This window comes from Lontra canadensis, unplaced genomic scaffold (assembly GCF_010015895.1).
Source record: "Lontra canadensis isolate GAN:19392208 unplaced genomic scaffold, GSC_riverotter_1.0 scaffold9, whole genome shotgun sequence".
Taxonomy (NCBI): Eukaryota; Metazoa; Chordata; class Mammalia; order Carnivora; family Mustelidae; genus Lontra; species Lontra canadensis.
Window position 1 is genome coordinate 24,649,382 of NW_022631003.1, and position 24,009 is coordinate 24,673,390.

Sequence of the window (24,009 nt, forward strand, 5' to 3'; positions counted from 1 at the left end):
GAAAGCAAACCAACTATGAGTTCAGATAGTCTGTCAGAACTAACGGCCATTGCAAAATTAACTGTTGACTTAACCATAAGGATTTGGAATGATTAATACTGAGAATATTTGATAAAGTCAGTAACATGGTTTTCTGTGCTATTAAAGAAAGAATATTTCAAATAAATCAGCTTAGTTGTTTTTCATATGGTAGTACTTGCTTTATAGTTGAATTTGGGTATTAAGGAGGGCACATATTGCATGGAGCACTGGGTGTGGTGCATGAACAATGAATCTTGGAACACTGAAAAAATAAAATTAAAAACAAAAATAAAAATAAAATGCAAAAAAAAATACAAGACCTTCAAAAATTAGAATATATATAGTTACTTTAATATTGTTATAAAGAATGTTTATAACATATAAAATGTAATAATAAAATAATAAAAACAATATAAAAATGCTAAGAAAATTTATCTGTTTTTGTTCCCAAATTTAGTCATTATAAATAAATTATAATCAAAACAATTGTGATAAATATTTAAGATCATCTTTGTTGGATTAATTCTGATCTGGTGTGTGTGTGTGTGTGTGTGTTGCTCTATTACTTGTTTTCATGTACCCATTTCCACATGTATATTTCTTGTTGACAGTAATATATTTATCTTTGTAGTAGCCATCATCTAACATTGTACCTCTTATAAATAGACAATCAGTGGAGGATTGTTTATTAAATTGAACTAGAAAAAAAATCAACCCTATAGGAGATTTAGGATAAAGTAAAATTTCAAAAGTCTATAAGAAATTCTATAATCCTGAGCTGCCTGGCTGATTCAATCAGCAGAGCATATGACTTTTTTTTTTTTTTAAGATTTATTTATTTATTTGAGAGAGAGAGAGAGAGAGAAAACATGTGAGCAGGGAGGACTGGCAGAGGGAGAGAGAATCTCAAGCAGACTCCTCACTGAGCATGGACGCCAAGGTGGGGCTCTATCTGATGACCACGAGATCATGACCTGAGCTGAAATCAAGAGTTGGATGCTTAACTGACTGAGCCATCCAGGTACCCCAAGCAAGTGACTCTTGATCCCAGAGTTGGTAGGTTCAAGCCCCATGTTGGGTATAAAGATTACTTTAAAATTAAAATTTAAAAAAAAAAAAAAAGAAATAGTTTAGCCCTAAAAGGAATCCTACTGCAGTTAGCAGATATATCAAAAATCTGATTTGTGGGCTAAGGACTTTGATTACTTTCTCACTAGGAGCAGCTCTGCAAAGTGCCCTTCCTTCTCTTGAGTGAGTTTCACTAAAGTTTCAACTCCTGTATTTGTTACATATAGCATGTTTGTAGAATAAAAATTCTAGCTATTTTCTGAAAAAATTCAGTTCATTTTATTCCCTTCTATCATCTAATATATTACTTTGTGCAAAACATGCAATCAATAAACATTAAATATATAAGAAGTTTGGAATATATCTTTCTTTCAGATGAGATTGGGTGCGTTCAAGGTGGTATGGCCATAGACTGTATCTGTCTTTCAGACTAATCTTCAAGGACTTTTTTTCCTAGATAGTTATGATAGTAAAAACACTGCCTCCATGTTGTTTCCTCATGTATCACTTACCATTAGTAAACATTTTTATGTGAGTGCTTATCTTTAGTAATGCCATCTGGGACTGACAGTAGATGGTGTTTTCCTAAGGGAAAGAGATTGAAATTGTGGATGATGAGACATCATATCAGAAAACAAAACTTATTTCAAAGAGCACTTTGATAAGTACTTATAAATATATTTCCAAAAGATCATTTCTCATAAAAAACAGAAAATCTGCTTCTCTCCTGGGCTAAACAATTAAAAAAAAATCCAGATCTTTTCAAGACATCAAAAATCCACCATGTAGGGCAATTAGGGAATGTGATGACTCCCACTGGGTTCATTGCTCTGAGTGACAGAGATTCTAACCCAATTTATTTGATGCAGATATTTCCAGATCACAACAAATAAGTCACTTAATTTCATTTCCTATCATGGAATGACCCCTGTCCATAAACATTTCGTATTAAATCTGTCATTTATTACAATTTGACTTGCCCATACCTAGCTATGTGAAGTTGTCAAGAACACTTATATCCTTATTTTTTCCAGCCTACACACAACCTGAAAATATGCTGAATTAAAGGCTTCCTATCCCTTTGTCGTTTCCAAAGTGGTTTTCAGAAGAACCACGGGTGATTAAACTCAGATATATAGCTTATGGCTGCATCAGGAATGTCTACAAATAAAATAAACTTCAACATTTTGAAGCACACAAATTCACGTTCAGGTGTATAAAAAACATCCAAAGTACAAAGGTAAAAGTTGGCCCACAGAAGTTTTATAATCCTCTCTTTTGCAGATAGAACTTCCATTGCATTTATATTCACAATGCCTCCGCACTGCAATAAGAACATCTCAACAGTTTCTGTGAGCTACCTTTCCTACTTAAATTCAAAACTAGTGTGGAGTTACTTAGGGTTTCTAAATTGTGGTAAACTCTTTCAATAAATAAGTCTTCAACATCGAACAATAAATTCCCCTGGGGAGATTTTAAAATAAATCCCAAACCCAAGTGTTCCCAAATATTCTGATTTAAGTGGTCTGCAGTGGGGTCCAAGTATCAGTATTCTCAAAGCTCTCTGGGAGTGTTAAAGACCAGAAAAATTAGAATCTTTTCAGATTTTCAAAAGAGACCCAAAACAAATCTTAATTTCAAAACAACTTGACTCCTCAGATTGTTGCCTATGTAGCCAACCCTGACCCCACTGTATCTTACCATTTCAGATATATCCTCCAAATCAAATATAAAAAATGTTGTGGGTGAGAATTCCTTATTGTCTACCCTTCCTATCAAGAGAGACCCACAGAGTGCAAATAGTACAAATATCTCATTTACAAATGAAGATCTCTATGATAAAGGAAGGTTAAGAGACTTTTCTATAAGTCACCAGACTAGAATAGAACAAGAACCAGAATGTAAGTTTGATTTCTCTCTACGTGTGTTACTACCTTAATCTGCCACCCTTCCTGCCCTTAGGTGTCACACCTTGCTCCACAAATGCATTGTGACAATCTCAACAACATACAAGAAGCTTCTGCCTCAGCTTTGCCTGCACTCTACTCTTGGGCATGAAACCTATTAGACCTGTGATTAGCAGAATCCCAAAGAGTTTTATAACATCAGATCCTATGGACATGCTGGCTGCCTCTATCTGGTGTCTTTTCTATTCTTGGGTCCAGGATGCCAAGCCATGATGCACATAACATCCTATAACGAAAAGTGACAATAATTATTTTATTCAAATCTTTTATTTCATAGCTATAGGACCAGGGGCCCAGAGAGGGTAAACCAGCATCTGTTCTGGTGCCACAGATTTGGGGTTGGCTTTTCTAGGTATAGGATTTAAACAATGTTGAAATCAAACAGATCCTTAAGGATATTCCAGAACCAGTATTTTGAAATGTTCTATTTAGCAGTGTGTCCCTTTTTCTAATGGTATCTAATTCAAAATCTCAGACTTTTCAAAATCTCAGAGCATAAGAGTGATAACCAGTTTATGTGTTTTGTTGGGTGAGGAATGGGAGAAGGGGAGAATTTAAAATCCTGGCATCCAAACTATTTGCTGTCTCCTTGCCACCTTTCTAAAGTGCACCTCCAACCATCAAGCCATATGAAAACAAACAGAAAACTCCTTTGAAAACCACTGATTTTTTAAAAAATATTTTATTTATTTATTTGACAGAGATCACAAGTAGGCAGAGAGGCAGACAGAGAGAGAGGAGGGGAAGCAGGCTCCCTGCTGAGCAGAGAGCCCGATGTGGGGCTCGATCCTAGGATCCTGGGACCATGACCTGAGCCGAAGGCAGAGGCTTAACCCACTGAGCCACCCAGGCGCCCCGAAAACCACTGATTTTATCCAAGAAGATCAAAGAAGTTAAACTTAGACTACATAATGACGATAAGATACAGATGTTCTGATAGAGTCTGGTGTTTTTTTTCTTCACAAAGGAAACTATTTCCCATTTCCTCTCTTCATTATGTAGTTAATTATTTGCTTAATGTTAAATTGATTTAATAAACCTTCTAAGAGTAGTAATATAAAAAGTACTTCAGTCCCGACTGGCCTGTGTATTAGAAGTTTCCGTTTTCATCTTCTTTCTGAGATCACCGTCTTAGATGTGTTCTCTTCACATCTTAATTCCACTAATCATCTTCATCATCACCATATTTTCTATTTACAGAAGTCTTTGGGAATTTATTAAATATTACAGATAATATATTAGAATATATTAGATATTAGAAATATCTGTTTGTAGAGATGTTTGCAATATCTCAAACAATGTTTAAGTACAATCCATTATCAGAAAGTAAATTAGCTGGGGCACTTGCATGGCTCAGTTGTTAAGGGTCTGCCTTTGGCTTGGGTCATGATCTCAGGGTCTTGAGCTGAGCAGGGAGCCTCTCTATCTCTGCCTAACTCTCTGCCTCCTTGTGATCTCTCTCTCTCTCTGTGTCAAATAAATAAATAAAATATTAAAGTAAATAAATAATAAATAAAATCTTTAAAGAAAAAGTAAGTTAGCTAATATTAAGCATACAGAGAGCCCAAAGAATGGTGCCAAACATCCTTTTCCTCCTGAATTGCCTTGAAGTATGTGTTATATAAGCCTCCCTTGGACAGCTAGGAGTTTAGTCTCCGTGTTCTCCATCGCTCCTTACGTCTCTCCATTCACACACTTGATTCAGGTGTTCTGATTTCGTTCTGCACAGCAGGCCTCAGGGTTAAGGCCATGGTAGCTGTTCATCCAGGCTTCATCCAAGGAGGGTAATGACAGATCCTGACAGTTACTCTTGAGTCCCTTCTTCCACTGTAAATATGAGCTTAGGTCACTTAGATTTTCAAAATGAATTATGGCCAAGACATATAAGTATAGGAAGGTCATAAGTATAATTCATCATACAACTTAGACGCGAAGAAAAATGCAATAAATAAATCACACTTTTCCTCATGAGCTCCCACCCTGTCACTATTAAGGAGAAAAAACTTCACATCAACCACAAAATATTAGTCAACTCAGTGATTTAAATAGCTGTTTTAGAAATACAAAACCATTCTTTTGGATAAAAACATTCAGTCACTCAGATAGCTTCCTGGCACCCTGATTCTCTAAGAGAGTGTCTGGATTTACAGGATCAGAAAGGAACAGATGCTTTGGCCTGGGGACTTCTGATAGCCAAAACAAATGCATGCTTTAGGCTGGTGACTGCTTGTTACAGCTAGTGTAGCTCATGATTGGGGCTCTTCTCGCTTGACTAGGGCTTACTGGCATCCTTTGAGTGACTTGGGCTCTCTTAGGTACTATAGAGCCATCTGAGGTTTAATTGTGACTCCCAATTGACATCAGCTTCGGTTGTTCAATCAGATGCTCTTATCACAGAAACTCCTTATCCCCACCACATGACCCCTTTTGGGGGGCTGCTTATCTAGATATTTTACCTATTTCTACATCTCATCCCTTCTATACAGAAACCAAAGAAGGCCTAATAAAGCTAAACTTGAGAGCTCCTTCTCTCTGTTTGCCATGTGGTCCCCACTTAAAGGTCATGACACACGTATATACAGGAGTGGCCCAAGATGTGATATTCCTCCAGGATTTGAAGCATGGAGTGCTAAAGGAGCACCCTCTGCCTTGAGCTGTGCTCATTTATCTAACACTTTTCTGTGTTTGCTTTCCAAAGGCAAAAAAGGGAGAAATTGGGATACTTATGTCTGTCATACTAATTCTGTTTTCTCTTTCTCTATCTTCCATTTCCCATAATCTCAAATTACCAGAAAGCGGTGGCAATCCCCACCCAATATGCACATCCTCCTTCTTCATTCCTGTTAACCCTTAACCATGAATAGAATATTTTCTATAAATACTATGGGGAATATTAACATCTAAGTCCTCCAAGTTTGGTGTTAGATGTGCTCCTTCTTCCTTTGCATTCTGCCTGAAGCAAATCCAAAACTTTTCCCATGCAGATGGATGCTTCAAACCATTTTGGGGAAGGTTCTATACTCTATAATGAAAAATAAATTAATAATTTTCTAATCTTTATGGCATTAAACTGACTCTTAGGTTGCTAATACCATCCCTTCTAGATTGTTATACCAAAAAACAAGGTTCACCAGCTGAAGGAGGTATGGAACAAAGGGAAAATGAAAATTCAAAATTCATTCTGCTAGAAGAATAATCCTGGGTCTTATAAAAATATCTGTCCAATAATATTTACAAATTATACTACCTTGGGCAGATACTTTCTAATAATATCTTTAGACATGGAAAATAAGCAAGCCCCAGAAAGCTAAAGGTTTAAAGAGAACTTTATTTGTTGGATTTTTTCTTCTATTTTTCATAGTGTCTATTAAAGGGAATAATAGGATTTGATAGTTTTTTTGTTTTGTTTTGTTTTGTTTTGTTTTGTTTAATTTGAAGTCTTTATTTAAATAGCAGTTAACATAGAGTGTAATGTTAGCTTCAGGAGTAGAATTTACTGATTTATCACTTAACAGACAATGCCCAGTGCTCATCACAGCAAGTGCACTCCACCTACCTCCCCTCAGCAACCCTCAGTTTGTTCTCTATAGTTAAGACTCTTTTATGGTTTGCCTCTTTCTCTTTCTTACCCCATGTTCATCTATTTTGTTTCTTTAATTCCGCATATGAGTGAAATCATGTGGTAGTTGTCTTTTCTTGAACTGAATTATTTCAGTTAGCATAATACTCTCTTAACTCCATCCACATTGTTGTAAATGGCAAGATTTCATTCTTTTTTATGGTTGGGTAATATTCCACTGTGTGTCTATATATCTACATATTTGTGTGTGTGTGTGTGTGTGTGTGTCTGTGTGTGTCTGTGTCTGTGTGTGTCTGTGTCTATCTCACCTCTTCTTTATTCATGGGTGTTTGGGCTCTTTTCATAATTTGGCTACTATTGATAATGCTGTAAACATCAGGGTACAGGTATCTCTTTGAATTAGTATCTTTGTACCTTTTGTGTAAATACCTAGTAGTGTGATTCCTGGATTGTAGGGTCATTCTATTTTTAACTTTTTGAGGAAACTCCATACTGTTTTCCAGAGTGGCTGCACCAGTTTGCCTTCCTATCAATTGTGTAAGAACTTCCCCCTTTCTCCACATCCTTGTCAACATCTGTTGTTTCCGTGTTGTTAATTTTAGCCATTCTGACCAGGTGGCATCTCATTGTAGTTTTGATTTGTATTTCCCTGATGTCGAGTGATGTTGAGCATTATTTCATGTGTCTGTTAGTCATCTGGATGTCTTCATGTCTTCCTTAGAAAAATGTCTATTCATGTCTTCTACCCATTTCTTTTTTTTTTTTTACTTTTTATTTTTATTTTTATTTATCTATTTATAAAAATTCTTTTATTGACATATAATGTATTATTTGCCACAGGGGTACAGGTTTGTGAATCGTCAGGCTTACACACTTCACAGCACTTCTTCCCATTTCTTAACTGGATTATTTGTTTTTGGGTGTTGAGTTTGATAAGCTCTTTATAGATTTTGGATACAAACCCTTTGTCAGATATATCATTTGCAAAAATCTTCTTCCATTCCGTAGGCTGCCTTTTAGTTTTGTTGACTGCTTCCTTCACCATGCAGAAGCTTTTTATCTTGATGAAGTCTCAGTAGATGATTTTTGCCTTTGTTTCCCTTTGTTTGCCTCTGGTGATGTGTCTAGTGAGAAGTTTACATGGCCAAGATCAAAGAGGTTGCTGCCTGTGTTCTCCCCTAGGATTTTTATGGTTTCAAGTCTCACATTTAGGTCTTTCATTCATTTTGAATTCATTTTTGTGTATGATATAAGAAATGGTCCAGTTTCTTCTGCATGTTGCTTTCCAGTTTTCCCAACAGCATTTGTTGAAGAGACTGTGTTTTTGCCATTGGAAATTCTCTGCTTCTTTGTCGAGATTAGCTGACCATATAGTTGTGGGTCCATTTCTGGATTTTTATTCTGTTCCACACAAATTTTAGGATTGTTTGTTCTAGTTTGTGAAAAATGCTGGTAGTGTTGATAGGGATGGCATTAAATATGTAGATTGCTTTGGGTATTATAAACATTTTAGCAATATTTGTTCTTCCAATCCAATCCATGAGCATGAGATGCTTTTCCATTTCTTTGTAATCTTCAGTTTCTTTCATAAGTGTTTTGTAGTTTTCAGAGTACAGATCTTTTGCCTTTTTGGTTAGGTTTATTCCTAGATATCTTATGGGTTTTGGTACAATTGTAAATGGGATTGATTTCATAATTTTTCTTTCACTGCTTAATTTTTGGTGTATAAAAATGCAACTGATTTCTGTACATTGATTTCGTATCCTGTAATTTTAATGAATTTGTATGTTGTTTCTGGCTTTTTTTTTTGGTGGAGTATTCCAGGTTTTCTTAGAATATCGTATCTTCTGCAAATTTTAACTTCTTCCTTGCCAATCTGGATGATTTTTATTTCTCTTTGTTGTCTGATTGCTGATGCTCAGACTTCCATTACTATGCTAAGCAACAGTGGTGAGAGTGGACATGCCTGTCTTGTCCCTGACTGCAGAGGAAAGCTCTCAGTTTTTCCCCATTGAGGATGATATTGACTGTGTGTCTTTTGTTTGTGGCCTTTATGATATTGAGGCATATTTCTTCTATCCCTAGTTTGTGGAGGATTTTTATCAAGATCAGATGCTGTACTTTGTCAAATGCTTTTTTTGTATCTGTTGAGAGGATCATATGGCTCTTATCCTTTCTTTTATTAAAGTGGAATATCAGATTAATTTATCTAGATATATTGATTCACCCTTGCAACCCAGAAATAAATCCCACTTGATTGTGGTGAATAATTTTTTTAATGTACTATTGGATTCAGTTCACTAGTATCATTCATCTTGAGAATTTTTGCATCCATGTTCATCAGGGATATTGGCCCATAGTTCTCCTTTTTAACAGGGTCTTTGTTTGGTTTTGAAATCAGGGTAATGTTGACCTCATAGAATGACTTTGGAAGTTTTCCTTCCATTTGTATTTTTTGGAATAGTTTGAGAATAGGTATTAACTCTTCTTTAAACGTTTGTTAAAATTGCCCGGTGAAGCCATTTGGCCCTGGACTTTTGTTTTTTGGGAGATTTTTGATTACTGATTCAGTTTATTTGCTGGTTATTGGCCTTTCCAAGTTTTCTATTTCTTCCTGGTTTAGTTTTGGTAATTATATGTTTCTAGGAATTTATCCGTTTCTTCCAGATTACCCAATTTATTGACATCTAAATTTCATAATATTCTGGCTGTGTTTCTGTGGTGTTGGTTATGATCTCTCCTCTCTCATTTGTGACTTTATTTATTTGAGTCCTTCCCCCCCCCTTTTTATTTTTGATAAGTCTTTCTAGGAACCAGTTTATCAGTTTTATTAATTTTTTTCAAAGAACCAACTCCTGGCTTCATTGATCTGTTCTACTGATTTTGTTTGCTTCTGTATCATTTATTTCTGTTCTAATGTTTATTAATTCCCTTCTTCTGCTAGCTTTAGGCTTCATTTGTTGTTCTTTTCTTAACTCCTTTAGATATAAGATTAGGTTATATTTGAGATGTTTCTTGCTTCTTGAGATAGGCCTGTATTGCTATATACTTTCCTCTTAGGACCACTTTTGCTGCATCCCAAAGTTTCAGACTGTTGTGCTTTCATTTTCATCCATTTCCATCTACTTTTAAATTTCTTCTTTAATTTCCTGGTTGACTCATTGTTGCGGCTGGCGAAACAAATCGACCAGGAAAACGTGAGGGTTAAGAGGATGGTGAAAAGAAATTAAGAGACAAAGAGATGGGGGCAGGAGGGACACTGAAGATGATGTCCAACAGTGCTGATTTTATTCCACATCTTACAAGCATTTATAAGGCAGACCAGAATAGGAGGAGTAATACATCAGTACCTAGTCAGATGACCGCAAGTTTCTATAACCAGTTTACATTAACTACAAGCAAACCTCATGATGCCAGGTAGTCTCAGCTAATGCCATTAACAAGACAATCAACCAGGGAGTGGGTTATGGGAGGTACAGGAACAACAAGGACCAACTAAGAATTCATGACCCTGACCACATTGTTCCCTTCTGTAGGGAGAGTGTGTGGGAAGTCATGTGGGTGAGCGTACAACACATAACACAGACCCTTTTTTACTCAACTTTCCCGTCCTTAACCTTGTCAAGGTGTCCGGACTTTGAAGGAGACACAAGTCAGGGCCTGGTTTGATCCTCGATTCCAACCATGCCATAGCCTCCAACAACTCATTCATTCTTTAGTAGAATGTTCTTTAACTTCCATGTATTTATGGTCTTTCCAAATTTTTTCTTGTGGCTGACTGCAAGTTTCATAACCTTGTGGCTGGAAAATATGCATGGTATTATCTCAATCTTTTTATACTTCTTGAGGCCTGATTTGTGACTCAGTAGTTGATCTTTTCTGGTGAATGTTCCCTGTGCTCTTGAGAGAATGTGTATTCTGCTGCTTTAGGATGAAATGTTCTGAATATATCTGTTAAGTCCTTCTGGCGAGTGTGTCATTCAAACCCATGGTTTCCTTGTTGATTTTATGTTTAGATGATCTGTCCATTGATGTAAGTGGGATGTTAAAGTCCCCTGCTATTATTGTATTATTATCAGTGAGTTCCATTATGTTTGTTATTAATTGTTTTATGTATTTGGGTCCTCCCAATTTGGGGGCAAAAATATTTGCAATTGTTAAATCTTGTTGGATAGACTCCTTTATTTTGATACAGTGCCCTTCTTCATCTTTTGTTACAGTCTTTGGTTTAAAATCTAGTCTGTCTCATATAAGTATTTGCTACTCTGGTTTTCTTTTTATGTCTATTTGCATGATAAAATATTTCCCCATACCCTTACTTTCAATCTTCAGGTGTGTTTAGGTCTAAAATGAGTTTCTTGTAAAAAAAACCTATAAATGGGTCTTGTTTTTTTATCCATTCTGATAGCCTATGTCTTTTGATGGAGCATTTAGTTAATATAGATTCAGAGTAATTATTGATAAATATCAATTTAGTGCCATTTTATTGCTTATTGTATTGTTTATGGAGATCTTCTTTATTCCTTTTTAGTCTTTTTCCCACTCAAAGAGTCCCCTTTAATATTTCTTGCAGGACTGGGTTGGTAGACACAAACTCCTTTAGCTTTTGTTTGTCTGGGAAACACTTTGTGTCTCCTTCTATTCTGAATGATAGCCCTGCAGATAGAGTATTCTTGGTTGCAGATTTTTCCCATTCAGTACATTGAATATATCATGCCACTTTTTTCTGGCCTACCAAATTTCTGTGGATAGTTCTGCTGCTAACTTTATTTCTCTTCACTTGTAAGTTAGGAATTCTTTTGTCTTGCTGCTTTTAGGATATTTTCCTTATCTCTATATTTTGCTAATTCAACCACAATATGTCTTGTTGTTGGCCTGCTTTTGTTGATTTTGATGAGAGTTCTCTGTGCTTCCTGGATTTGGAAGTCTGTTTCCTTCCCCAGATTAGGAAAGTTTTCAGTTATAGTTTCCTCAAATAAACCTTCTGCCCCCCTTTTTCTCTTCTTCCTCTTCTGGGACTCCTATGATATGAATGTTAATAAATTTTATGGACTTACTGATTTCCCTAAATCTACTTCCATGATCCAATATTTTTTTTCCTTCTTTTGATCACCTTCATGATTTTTCATAATTCTGTCTTCTTTATCATTTATTCATTCCTCTGATTCTTCCATCCTCATGGTCATTGCATCTACTTGGTTTCAAATCTTGGTTATCACATTTTTCATTTTGACCTGGTTCATTTTAAGCTCTTTTATTTCTGCAGTAAGGGACTTCCTGGTATCTTCTATGCTTTTCTCAAGCCCAGCTATTTCCCTTATAATTGTTGCTTTAAATTCTGAATCGGGTATATTACTTATAATTTGTTTTGATTTGATCCCTGGCCATGACCTTTACTTGTTCTTTCTTTTGGGATGAATTTTTCTCTCTTGGTATTTTGTCCAGGTCTCTGTCCTCTTCTCTATATTAGGAAAGCCTACTATGTTTCCTGCTCCTGAGAGTAATGGCATTATGACGAAGTCATATAACATTCAAGGCCTGGAGCTTCAGGAAGTGTCTCTGGTGTATGCTGCATACACTCTGTTGTTGTGTTGTGGCTGCTGTATCCCTCAGGTCAATCTTCTTCAGGGTTTCTCCTTGCCTTTAGTGGAGGGTATTTGGACCTTGGCCAGAGTGTGGTTTCCCTTAGAGCTGAAGTGTTGCAGAACTCCGTGGTCAGTAGACATGGTGCATGAAGGGATTTGTATTGTCCTTCAGGTGGAGGGGCCTGCTGCACTGTTCCTTAGGCACATTTGCTGGAGAAAAGCAATACCAGCTGAGCACAGTGGGGGCAGGGCTTAGGTTTAGGCCACCAGTGTTGGTGCTGTGCTGTTTATTGAAGTTGATATATGCTGAGGGGTGGGGGAGGGAAATGGCTGCCCCTTTGTCCCCACAGAGGGGAGTTCATGCTTGTTGTTATCAGGAAGCCCTCCTAGAAGAGTGAATAATTTCCTTTCTTGCATCATAGGTGTTTTCAGATCACTGTTTTCATTCTACCTGTATCTGGGTTACTTGCCTGCCTGGAGCAGCACAATGCACTTTGGGTTTTAGCCCAGCCAGGCCAGCTGAGTTTTAAAACTGCAATCTTTAAGGGTACCTGGGTGACATAGTTAAGTATCTGATTCTTGATCTCAGCTTAGGTCTTGATCTCAGGATTGTGAGTTCAAGCCCCATTTGGAGTGTACTTAAAAATCAGTCAATCAATCAACCAGTCTCCAAACTTTAGGGACCTGCTGTGGCAGGGATATGCACTGGTCTTCTGGGGGAGGATCTCGCTGCACTGGTATTGGTGCAGGTTTGACCCAGAAGGGCAATTGCACAAGAGTGTGGGAGTGTGGGGTTTGGAGCAAAGTGCACTAAAGAGCCAGTGTCCAGGTTAGCGGTCCTCAGCTAACTGAGACACCTCAGACACTAACAGGTGTCTGCATCTATGATGAGGTTTGGGGGGTGGGAAATGGCACCCACCAGCTCCTTTGTCCTCAGAAAGGCAATGCCTCCAAGAAGGGGGAACCATCTCCTAATACATCTCAGATGATCCACAGATTATGCCCTCTGCCCCCTGAATTACCTGCCTGCTTTCTCTACAGGAGCACTATAGCACCTTCAGGGCTTTATACCAGCCATGTCATGGATCTCTAAAACTCCAGTCTTTGAGCTCTGCTGGTGGCAAATAGGAAAATCAGCCCTCTTATTTTCCCCATCAATGGCTTTGAGGAATTGTTTTCCTTGTGCAATTCCCTGTGTGCTCCTCTTTCTCTCATCTCTATCTGTGACCAGGGCTCCCACCCCTCCACACATTTCCATAGCTCCTACCTTCCACGATGTGGCCTCCTCTCTCCCTCTAGTTGTGTAGTTTGTTCTGTAAGTCCTCAGATTGATTTCTTGGAAAGTCAGAATGATTTGGTATTTATCTAGCTGTGTTTGAAGAACAAGGCAAGCCTAGGGTCCTCCTACTACTCTGCCATCTTAGCTCCTTCCCCCTTTACAGAGTTTTCAATAAGGCTCACTCAATGTCTTAAAGTTGTTTATAAACTTTAATTTTTGTTGTCTTGCTTACATTTTTATTTTAGTATATTAAAGTCAAGGACTGTCCTCAGTGGTAATTGGAACATTTTACCAATAATCTAATTTATACATACAGTCAAGTATAGATTCTCTTTTAATTCCTATGAGGATCTGTGGATTCTGATGTTACTGAAGCTTTTAAAACCATCCATGAATTCTTGCTTTCTAAAATCTTCCTGTATGTACCCTCATTTACAATGGTAATTTACAACTTATTTTTTAAACATTCAGACTATGAATAATCTTTCTATTTAGAAGCACTTCCTCTCTGAAGTCCCACAACTATTTTGATTCTGCAGATCATATGCTAATTTAAATATTTTCTTTCTATAAATTTAGAGGTCATACTTTTAATGAAGCTCGGGGAATTTAGTCACTTCATGGAGCAAACTTTTTCTGAAGAGTTGATATCTTTGTAGACTTGAGGCCCTCATAACTCCAAGAGTATAAATCTAAGATTCTTAGTCTCATCTTATAATCAGTATTGTTGGATACTAAGAATAAATTCTGCCTGTCAGAATCTATTGTGGAAATAATTTTTTCTTGTGGAAAATAAATGTAGCTATCTGTGAACATAGCCATTCATGTCATATATTAGAATTAACTACTAATCAGTATCTAGGGTTGTGGAATATTGTATTTCTATTCTAGCTACTGAATGAAGTCACTGAAATAGCTGGTTATGTTTACATTCCAAAAGAAAGCAGTTATAGATAATAATAACTTTCCTCTTGAAGTGACTCCTGTATGTCTGTATCTATTGTCTTTTGTAGCAAATCCATTCTTGGGTCTATGCTATTCAGCATGACATTAGAGAATGAGCCTCCCATAGAAATGATAGCTCCAGGACTGTGGGATACAAGCCTGCCATCTCCAGTGATCCTGCAGGTAAGTGTCAGGCTATGAAGTTAAAGTATACATGACAAAAAAAAAAAAAAAAAAAGAAAAAAGCATACACAGCAAGTATTGGTTGATAAGTAGCTTCTCAATTACAGAAACATTTTCTTCTAGGATCACACATTTTAATTGTCTTCTCTTTCTCCAATTGGCTGGGATTTGTAAAACCTCTAGTTCTTTTATTTTGTATTTAGTGCTCTCAAAGCACTTTCCCCCCAGCTTATATAATAGCAGTTTCAAGCCATTCTGTCAACCATGACCACGAAGGATAGAAATGGAGTGTCGCCATTAGTATATTCATATGTAGATTCATTTTTCTCTCTGTTGTCTGAAAACAGTCATTGATATATATTATTAACTTGGTACCTTACACCTACCTCTGCATTGTGTCATGTTCCCTTAAAATCCTTCAATTGTACATTTCCTATATGACTAGCAATTAGGTCAGTATGGAGGAGAAACTACAGACAAAATCCATTCAACATACTTTCTTAACTCTTAAGACCCCTCTTCTTTCTGTGATTTGTAATCATGAGTAAAAGGTGGCTAATGATTCCAGGCTTTGTTCCTTTCTCCTGAAAGCTCCTTAGGTGTTCATCATTGTAAATGATAATATTGATCAGATACAGGAAGCATGGCCACTCCCATTTATGGAAAAGCAGAAAATACGGAATTTCCATCTCTATAGGGAAAAACTGGGAAGTGCTATCGGGGCAGCACTCTCTACAACTGGTCTCTCAACCTCAACACTAATGACATTCTGGACCAGATAACCCTTTGTTGTGGGGGCTGTCTAATGCATTATGGGATATTTAGCAGCATCTTTGGCTTCTACCTACTAGGTGTCAGTAGCACCTGCCTAGTTCTGACAATCAAAAAATGCTTCTAGATATTGTCAGATGTCCTCAAAATTGCCCTCAGTTGAGTAGAAGCTGTTCTAGATAAAGCTAGTGGAGTCTCTAAGTTTTTAAGTTTCCATGTTTGGGGTAAGGGACAAAGTTTAGCAAGACATTGAAACTGGAAGAGAAAAATATTACTAATAAAAATGTGACTTTCACTGCAAAGGAGGAAGTCCTCACCAAACATTAATCAAAGATCTACTTCTAATTCATAGATGTGATGATGAAAAAGAGTGTTCAGGTTTAGTCTTGGCACAACATCATAGATACTCAACATATAATGGCTTATTATTTAGCAGATGTTCCACTGTAACATGATGACTACCTTTCTTTAAGAGGACAAATGCAGGAGCACCTGGGTGGCTCAGGTTGTTAAGTGTCTGACTATTGACATCAGCTCAGGTCATGATCTCAGGGTTGTAAGATCAAGCTCCAAGTTGGGCTCTGCATGCTCAGCATGGAGTCTGCCTAAGATTCTCTCTCTCCTTCTGCCCCTCTCCCCACTCGTGATCAATCAATCAATCAATCAATCAATAAAATCTTTTTAAAAATGCATTTTTTAACAGACTGTTGCATGCGAGATACAAACTACCTCAGGCTGATGAGAATCTTCCAAGTCTGACCATTGACTGAGCTTTGAGGATATAAAGTCATGATTCAAGGGGTCTTTAAACAGCAATGGTTGGAATAGAAGAAGTAAGAGAGACTATCAGATGATTCTTCTCAGATGAGAGGAATAACTCTTTTAGAACTGAGATCCTGGCAAGTGGATTCTGAGGATTAGTTTCAAGTATTCAATAGCAGCATAGATTTCCTACTAAACATCTGGAGCTATAGCCAAATTTATCTTAAAAAAAATTATCTTACAAAAAAATGTAAATCATTCAACAGTATGCAAAAGTTAAATAATCTAATTTTTACAAAATAATTTCAAATGGTATAGACATAAAAAGAAACTTCTCAGGATATTTTTAATTGATGATAAAATATACAGAATAAAGTAAGAGTTGTTAAAGTTAAAACCCTTACTAACCAATATTGCTCTAATTATATACAGCTAAATTTAGAGCAGAATCTTTCAGCCTAAAGATTATAGTGAGGAAATTAGCAAATTCTGCAACCAGTGTTTGAGTTAAGGAGTCAAGATGTGTATCAGGGAAAGACATGTGTTTCAGGGAATGGCTCTGAGTTAGAAAGTCTGGATTATAGTTTTAGCTCTTAAACAGAAAACTTTATGACTTTGAATAAGTCACCAAACATATTTTCACATCTGTACAATGAAAGGATTATACTATGCCTATCCAACTTCTTTCAGATCTGTACTTTTCTGATTGTATTATTAGATAGACAGTTACTGCCCCATGGTAGCTACCCTAGTATGAGAAGGGATATGATATGTCACAAAACCTGAATCCTCTAAGTCCCTCACTTTTTTCTTTTTAGGTTTTATGGCTTAAGTGCCAACCAGAAGCTGTGGGTGGAGTGAAGTAGATCTGAATTTAGAAGTGGACAAAGAGGGATGTTTGGGTGGCTCAGTGGGTTAAAGCCTCTGCGTTCAGCTCAGGTCATGATCTCAGGGCCCTGGGATCGAGCCCCACGTCGGGCTCTCTACTCAGCGGGGAGCCTGCTTCCCCCTCTCTCTCTGCCTGCCTCTCTGCCTACTTGTGGTTTCTGTCTGTCAAATAAATAAATAAATAAAAATCTTAAAAAAAAATGGACAAAAGGGGCGCCTGGGTGGCTCAGTGGGTTAAGCCTCTGCTTTCAGCTCAGGTCATGGTCTCAGGGTCTTGGGATTGAGCCCCACATTGGGCTCTCTACTCAGCAGGGAGCCTGCTTCCCCCTCTCTCTCTGCCTGCCTCTCTGCCTACTTGTGATCTCTCTCATCCTGTCAAATAAATAAATAAATAAATAATGGGACAGCTGGGTGGCTCAGTCAGTTAACTGACTTAACACTCAGTTAAGTGTTCGCCTTTAGGTCGGGTCATGATCCCAGGGTCCTGGGATCAAGCCCCACATCCAGGCTGGCACTGGGCTCATTGCTCAGTGGGGAGCCTACTTCTCTCTCTCCCTCTACCTGTCATTCCTCCTTCCTTATGCTCTCTCTCTCTCTGTCAAATAAAATCTTAGAAAAGAAAAGAAATAGAGACAGATTACTGCATCATTTCACTAACCTGGATCTCCCTCAACTTCTTACCTCTCTCTGTGTATAATCTAGTCGCATGGCTCTATCACAATTTAAGAACTAAGAGCAGAGTTTTAGTCAATGTTGCTCTTGTTCTGTTCTATAGTCCTCTACTTCCCCACCTCCTCATTCTTGTCTAAATTCACTATATCCTGGCTTATTTGTTATTCTTAGTTGCTCTATCCAGTGGTGGTTTTAGTTCTCTTCATACTAGCTCTCTGCAACTTTTGGCACTCTCTTTCCCATTAGAGAACACTTTTCTCCTCTCCTTTCTCTGTTTCCTTCCCAGTCTCCCCTTCTGCTAGTCCTTCCTGTTGACAGTTCTCAAAGGTTCCATCTGCTGCCCATTGCTATTCTCAGTATATGTACTCTCCCTGGGAGAATTTCTTTAAAAAACTTTGTTGAGATAGAATTCACATACCCTATAACCTTCCCGTTTAAAGTGTGCAATTAATTGCTTTGGGATTTTTTCTTTTTTTTTTTTTCAAAGATAAATACAATTACCACAACATCAATTTTAGAGCATTTTCATCACTTCAAATAGAAATCCTATATCTTCTAGCTATCACCTCCTACTCTCCCATTTTCCCCAACTCTAAGAAGCTGCTAATCTACTTTCTGTATCTATAGATTCACCTATTTTGCATGTTTCATATAGATCAAATCATATAATACTTGGTCTTTTGTGACTGGCTTCTTTCACTTAGGTTAATGTTTCAAAGTTCATCTGCATTACAGCATATATCAGTATTCATTCCTTTTCTATTGTTGAATAATATTACATTGCATGGATATACTATACTTTATCCATTCATTAGTTCATATGCATTGAGATTGTTTCCACTTTTTGGCTATTGAGAATGGCATTGCTGTGAACATTTGTGTACAGGTTTGTGTGTGGACATATGTTTTCATTTATCTAGGAGATATCTATATCATCTATATCTATATCTATATCTATATCATGTATATATCTAGCACTAGAATTGCTAGATCTCATTCATTTCTAAGGTTTTATTCACAATATCTATCCAGGTTCACTTCCTAATCTATCTCTAGTTCAGATTCTTTTTTTTTTTAAGATTTTATTTATTGGGACGCCTGGGTGGCTCAGTTGGTTAAGCAGCTGCCTTCGGCTCAGGTCATGATCCCAGCGTCCTGGGATCGAGTCCCACATCCGGCTCCTTGCTCGGCGAGGAGCCTGCTTCTCCCTCTGCCTCTGCCTGCCATTCTGTCTGCCTGTGCTCGCTCTCTCTCCCTCTCTCTCTGACAAATGATAAAATCTTTAAAAAAAAAAAAGATTTTATTTATTTATTTGACAGATAGAGATCACAAGTAGGCAGAGAGGCAGGCAGAGAGAGAGGAGGAAGCAGGCCCCTACTGAGCAGAGGGCCCAATGCTGAGCTTGATCCCAGAACCCTGGGATCATGACCTGAGCCGAAGGCAGAGGCTTTAACCCACTGAGCCACCCAGGTGCCCCATCTAGTTCAGATTCTTTCACACTACACACTGCAGACAAATATAGCCACATGAAACTCCCACCTGGATATTGTACAGACAGCTTCAAAGAAAATATATCCCAAAGTGAGCTCACCTTTCTCTCCAAATTGCTCTCACCCCCTGAATTATTTATGTCTGTTCATGCCCCTCATACACCTACTTATTTCATTTGCCTCATCCCTCTTTATCCCTATGCATGTTTGGTCTGTACTCTATCCTGCCAATTATCTCCCATATGTTCCTCAAGTGTATCCTTTCAATTTGCTACACCTGCCTAGTTCAGAAATTCCCTCCTAGGTCACAATAGTTTAACTGGGTTTTTGTTTTTTTTTTACCTTTAGTTTTGTCATTCTATAATCCAAAATCCGTAAGTTTGATTCTTCTAAAACTTAAATTTGCCTGCCAACTCCTCTATTTACACTCTTCAGTAATTCAGCACTACCTAGAGAATTAAGGTCACGCTCTACAGCATGACTCCTCTCCCATTGTTTCTCTTGCCACTCCTTGTCTGACACTTCATGCTCCAGTAACTTTGAAAATGTTGTAGTTTCTGACATGCACTGTCCTGGTTTTACCTTATGTGCATTTACAAATACTGTTTCCTGCTTGCAGTATGCCCTCTCTCTTCCTTTCACCATCTACTACCTACCCCTCCTCTCTGATTTTATTCGTGTAATTAATATTCACTTTTAGGATCCACAGGCCCTCCTCTAGGAATCTCTTCCATATGCTCTCCTCTCTTTCCAACCCAAGCAGCATTAAGTGACCTTCCTCTGCATTCACACAATAACCAATAAGATTTTTATGAACACATGCACCACTTTATACTTCTCACTGACTTTTTACCCATTGACTTCTTTATTACTGAAGGCATTGGGTGTTTTATCCCTAACTTTCTAGCATAGTACCTGAAATACAGTATTTATAAAATCAATGCTATGTGTCCATACATCTGATCACTATAATAACCTAGCCTACAGATATTTCTGAACTTAGCACTTTATTGCAATTATTAGAATCCAGATTCTAGAGTGTTTGGCTCTTCCTTTTATCTAAGTGGCCTTCCTCTTAAACCAGTTCTTACTCATCCAAAGTATTTTACTTTACCTAACACTGTATTAGATGCTTAGTATCCATTATCAACAATGTTAGGGGGAGGCAACAGTCTTACTGATACCAAGTCTTTAGAACGCAGCACATTTTGCATCCTAATATAGCAGATGTTTTTTGGTTTTGGGGTTTTTTTTTCCCATTATTCCTGAACTGCCTTTTGGCAGTTCCCTCTTTTACAGTTTCTTCCTTAACACTCACTACAATTGCCATCCAGTTGGTAAGCATCCTTCCTTCCCTTGAACTACCCTAGTACTTATGGTCTAACATTCATGTGCCTTATAATATCCAAAATACGTCTACAGTCCAGGGGGTTGTTCTTTGACAAGTTGACAGAATCATGGGGGCCCATGCTGGGCCCATGGGCCTCTGGGCATGGTTGTGGGTCATGGACACTGGAAACATTCACAGCTGCTTTCTCAAAGAATTCCAAGTCATGAAGTCACAGTAGGAACCATGGTGGTCAAGTGTGAATGGAGAAGGATGAGAGGAAGTGAAGTAGGAGGCATAAATGGAACATAAGAATTCAATATTCAGATGTATAAGGAGGTATGAATTAGAGGGTTGGATAATCAGGTCTGAATGTTTTCTTGCATCTCAAAGAAAAGAGCCTCATAATTTTTTGTTGTTGTTGTTGTTTTTGAAATCAGGAGTCTATCCTCAATGCTTGAGGCAAGAATGTAATAAATAGGTGTTATGACAGATGCAATGGAGACATTTGAAAAGATCTCCTAGAGAACTCCATTAAAAATACTTTTGAGACTAAAGCAGGCTTGGTTAGTCACAATGACAGAAGGAGAAAATCAGAGTCACATTTTTGCCATTACTGACTTGAAGCAGAGTTTTGGGGTGCTATGTATATGAATTGTACCATACTTTATATACATTTTATATATATTTGTTAATATATACATTTTTCTCCTTTATTAGTTAATTAAGGAGAAAATTAATTAATTAAGTTCTTTGAAGGCGATGGATACTCTTTATATCTTCATAATGCATGATATGCAAAAAAAATTCTAGAACAAATATAATAACATATACTTTGTGGGAACTTCACTTCCATGAAAAATTAGAACAAAAGGCATTTGGGAGAAATTCCAGTATTTTCTATCACTGGATCAGAAATTAGTAATTTTAGCCTCATAACATGTGACATAATGCAGTCAGTATAGGGCCTCATTCATATATCAGAAATTAAAAATTCATAAGTGAAATATATCAAAGAATTTATTATATATTTGTGCACAGGGATACTTCTGTTTTCTCATCCAATAGCTTTAGTTTCCTCATGTACCCTGCTCTTCACTTAAAACCAACATAAAATGGAACTACTTCATCAAATACTATTTCTAGTATTTTTGTTTCATGTGTTTAAAGTATTTGGGCACACGAAGAATAATATAACCTGCCAATACTGGAGTTACAGCTCTCTAGGGGACAAAAATTAAGCTTTCTGTCAAGAGGGAAAATTTATTATAACATTGCTTTTCTATGACTCAGTTCTTTTATCATATTGGAGTATTAAGTGGTACAGTATAACAAAAATTATACCAAAAACAAATGTGACAACACATTTTGGAGATTATAAAATTGCTAAAACTTTTTTCTAGCAAATAACCCAAATAGAGTCAACTGTATTTCAAGTTTTAACTCACACAGTGTACCTTATAATGTTTCTCAATTTTCTCTGAGATCCCAAACTAAAATAGTTCAGCAGAGAAAAATAATTTTAGGTATTTTAATATGAAAAAAATGTATCATAACTTAAACACACATATGGGGCACTAAAGTAACTAGCTCATTTACATAGTTTGAAATTGTTTATTTTGTTAACTTTTTTTTTAATTTACTAGAATCAGATCATCACTGAAACATGGTTTAATGGAAAACACATTCTGCCAAAAAAAAGGCCTGAATTCTAGCCCTATCTATAAATCTGAACTACAGAGCAAGAAAAAAGAATGTTGTATTTGGTTATACATTTAAATAAATCTTCACCAGAAATTCATGTCTTCAAAGTTGTTCACAGCCCTGTAGATTTCCTGAAGTATAAACCAACATAGAGTAACTCTATTTTCTCAGGTATTTACGTGAGAAAAGTATAAGTACCATTTATAATTTTTATCATTTAATAATATAATGACATTTTAGTACTGAACTGTAAAAAGGATATAATTTCAGCATTAAACAAAAATATAACTTTTAAATTTATGAAATTTCATATATTGCTATTTTTTCATTTTTCCTCAGGCAACATTACAGATTACTAATTTATACCATTTATGTAAATAATTGAAGATTCGCCGAACAATATATATATTTAAATACCAAGTCCAAACCCTAATGATTCTTTTTTTTTTTAAACAATTTTACTTATTTATGTTAGAAAGAGATGGAAAGCGCACAAGTAGGGGGAGGGGCAAAAGGGAGAAGAAGAGAGAGAATCTTAAGCTGACTCTGTGCTGAGCACAAGCCTGATATGGGGCTTCATCCCACATCCATTAGCCAAAATCAAGAGTTGGATGCTTAACTGAGTGAGCCACCCAGTGCCCCAACCCTAATGATTCTTTTAAAAATTATTTTTAAGTAAAAAAGAGCACAGAAAACGTAGGAATTTTCCCTTAGCTTCTACAAACCTTAGATAGAGAGTATTAAGTTAATAATGCATTTTGAGGCATTCAATACATGGCAAATCATTTCTTTATTTCAGATTGATTTTCCAGCTACTGAGTGGGAGTATATGAAACTTGATTCTGAAGAGAATAGAAATAATCTTGAAGAACCACCAAAAGAGTGTTTAAAACACATTGCCAGACTTTCACAGAAACAGTCTCCTTTACTGTAAGTGACCCAGGTCTTTTGAGTAAATTTTGCCTACTGTTTTTTACACCACCAATTATACTGGAAGTTACATCTTTTGGATGTTCAATTAATGTTTAACAATTAACTTAGTAATTTTGTGTGTTTTTTAAAGATTTGTTTTTTCCATTGCTTTTAACAATGGAGGTTTGACTTTAGTCAAAGGACAAATAAAAAGATTGGAAATCATTCTGTTCAGTACAATAAAGCAGAGACTGATTAGATATAATCAGCATTTAACAGTGATAAACCACTGCTCAACTATCCTTCAACAGAGTAAAAAGTTGTTTTAGTAAGTAGAAAAAAACAAAATTTAATTTTCTTGGCAGATTTAAAAAGAATAGATATAAATAATTTTTAATAGCACTAAGTTAGTGACTAAGGAGTACTTAAATTTTGTCAAACAGTAATTCTCTGAAGAATAAAATAAAATCCCAGGAAGAGCCATAAGAGAACTAGCGATATTGGTACTTTCTACTTGGTAATTTCTAATCCGTAGGTGATTGTGCTCATTAATAGCATGCAAAAGCATTAAACTAAGAAAGTAACTTTTCTGTATATACTGTGAAAAGATATAAAACATGATAATGCCTTTTATTCCAAGAATAAGAAATTGTATAAATACATTGAACAAGAGAGTCATGTGATCTAAATAATCTCTTTGAGTGGGCCCTTGTACTGCAAGTTGAAGAATGGATTAGAGAGAAAGTAAGAATGGAAGCAATATAGCAAGAAGGTTGATGTAATTTTTTAAGCAAGAAGTCATGGTGGCTAACACTAGGGTAATGGCACTGGATATTGGTAGAAATGTCTGGATTT

General features: G+C 36.7%; 1 protein-coding gene across 1 annotated transcript in view; it reads left to right on the forward strand.

Moving 5' to 3' along the window:
• PIK3C2G (phosphatidylinositol-4-phosphate 3-kinase catalytic subunit type 2 gamma) overlaps window positions 1-24,009 on the forward strand; it is a 350,852-nt gene that overhangs the window by 106,435 nt on the left and 220,408 nt on the right. Inside the window, exons 14-15 of the mRNA XM_032855093.1 lie at window positions 14,514-14,628; window positions 23,042-23,172. Of these exons, the coding sequence (XP_032710984.1) occupies window positions 14,514-14,628; window positions 23,042-23,172 (246 nt within the window). The remainder of the gene's footprint in view (window positions 1-14,513; window positions 14,629-23,041; window positions 23,173-24,009) is intronic.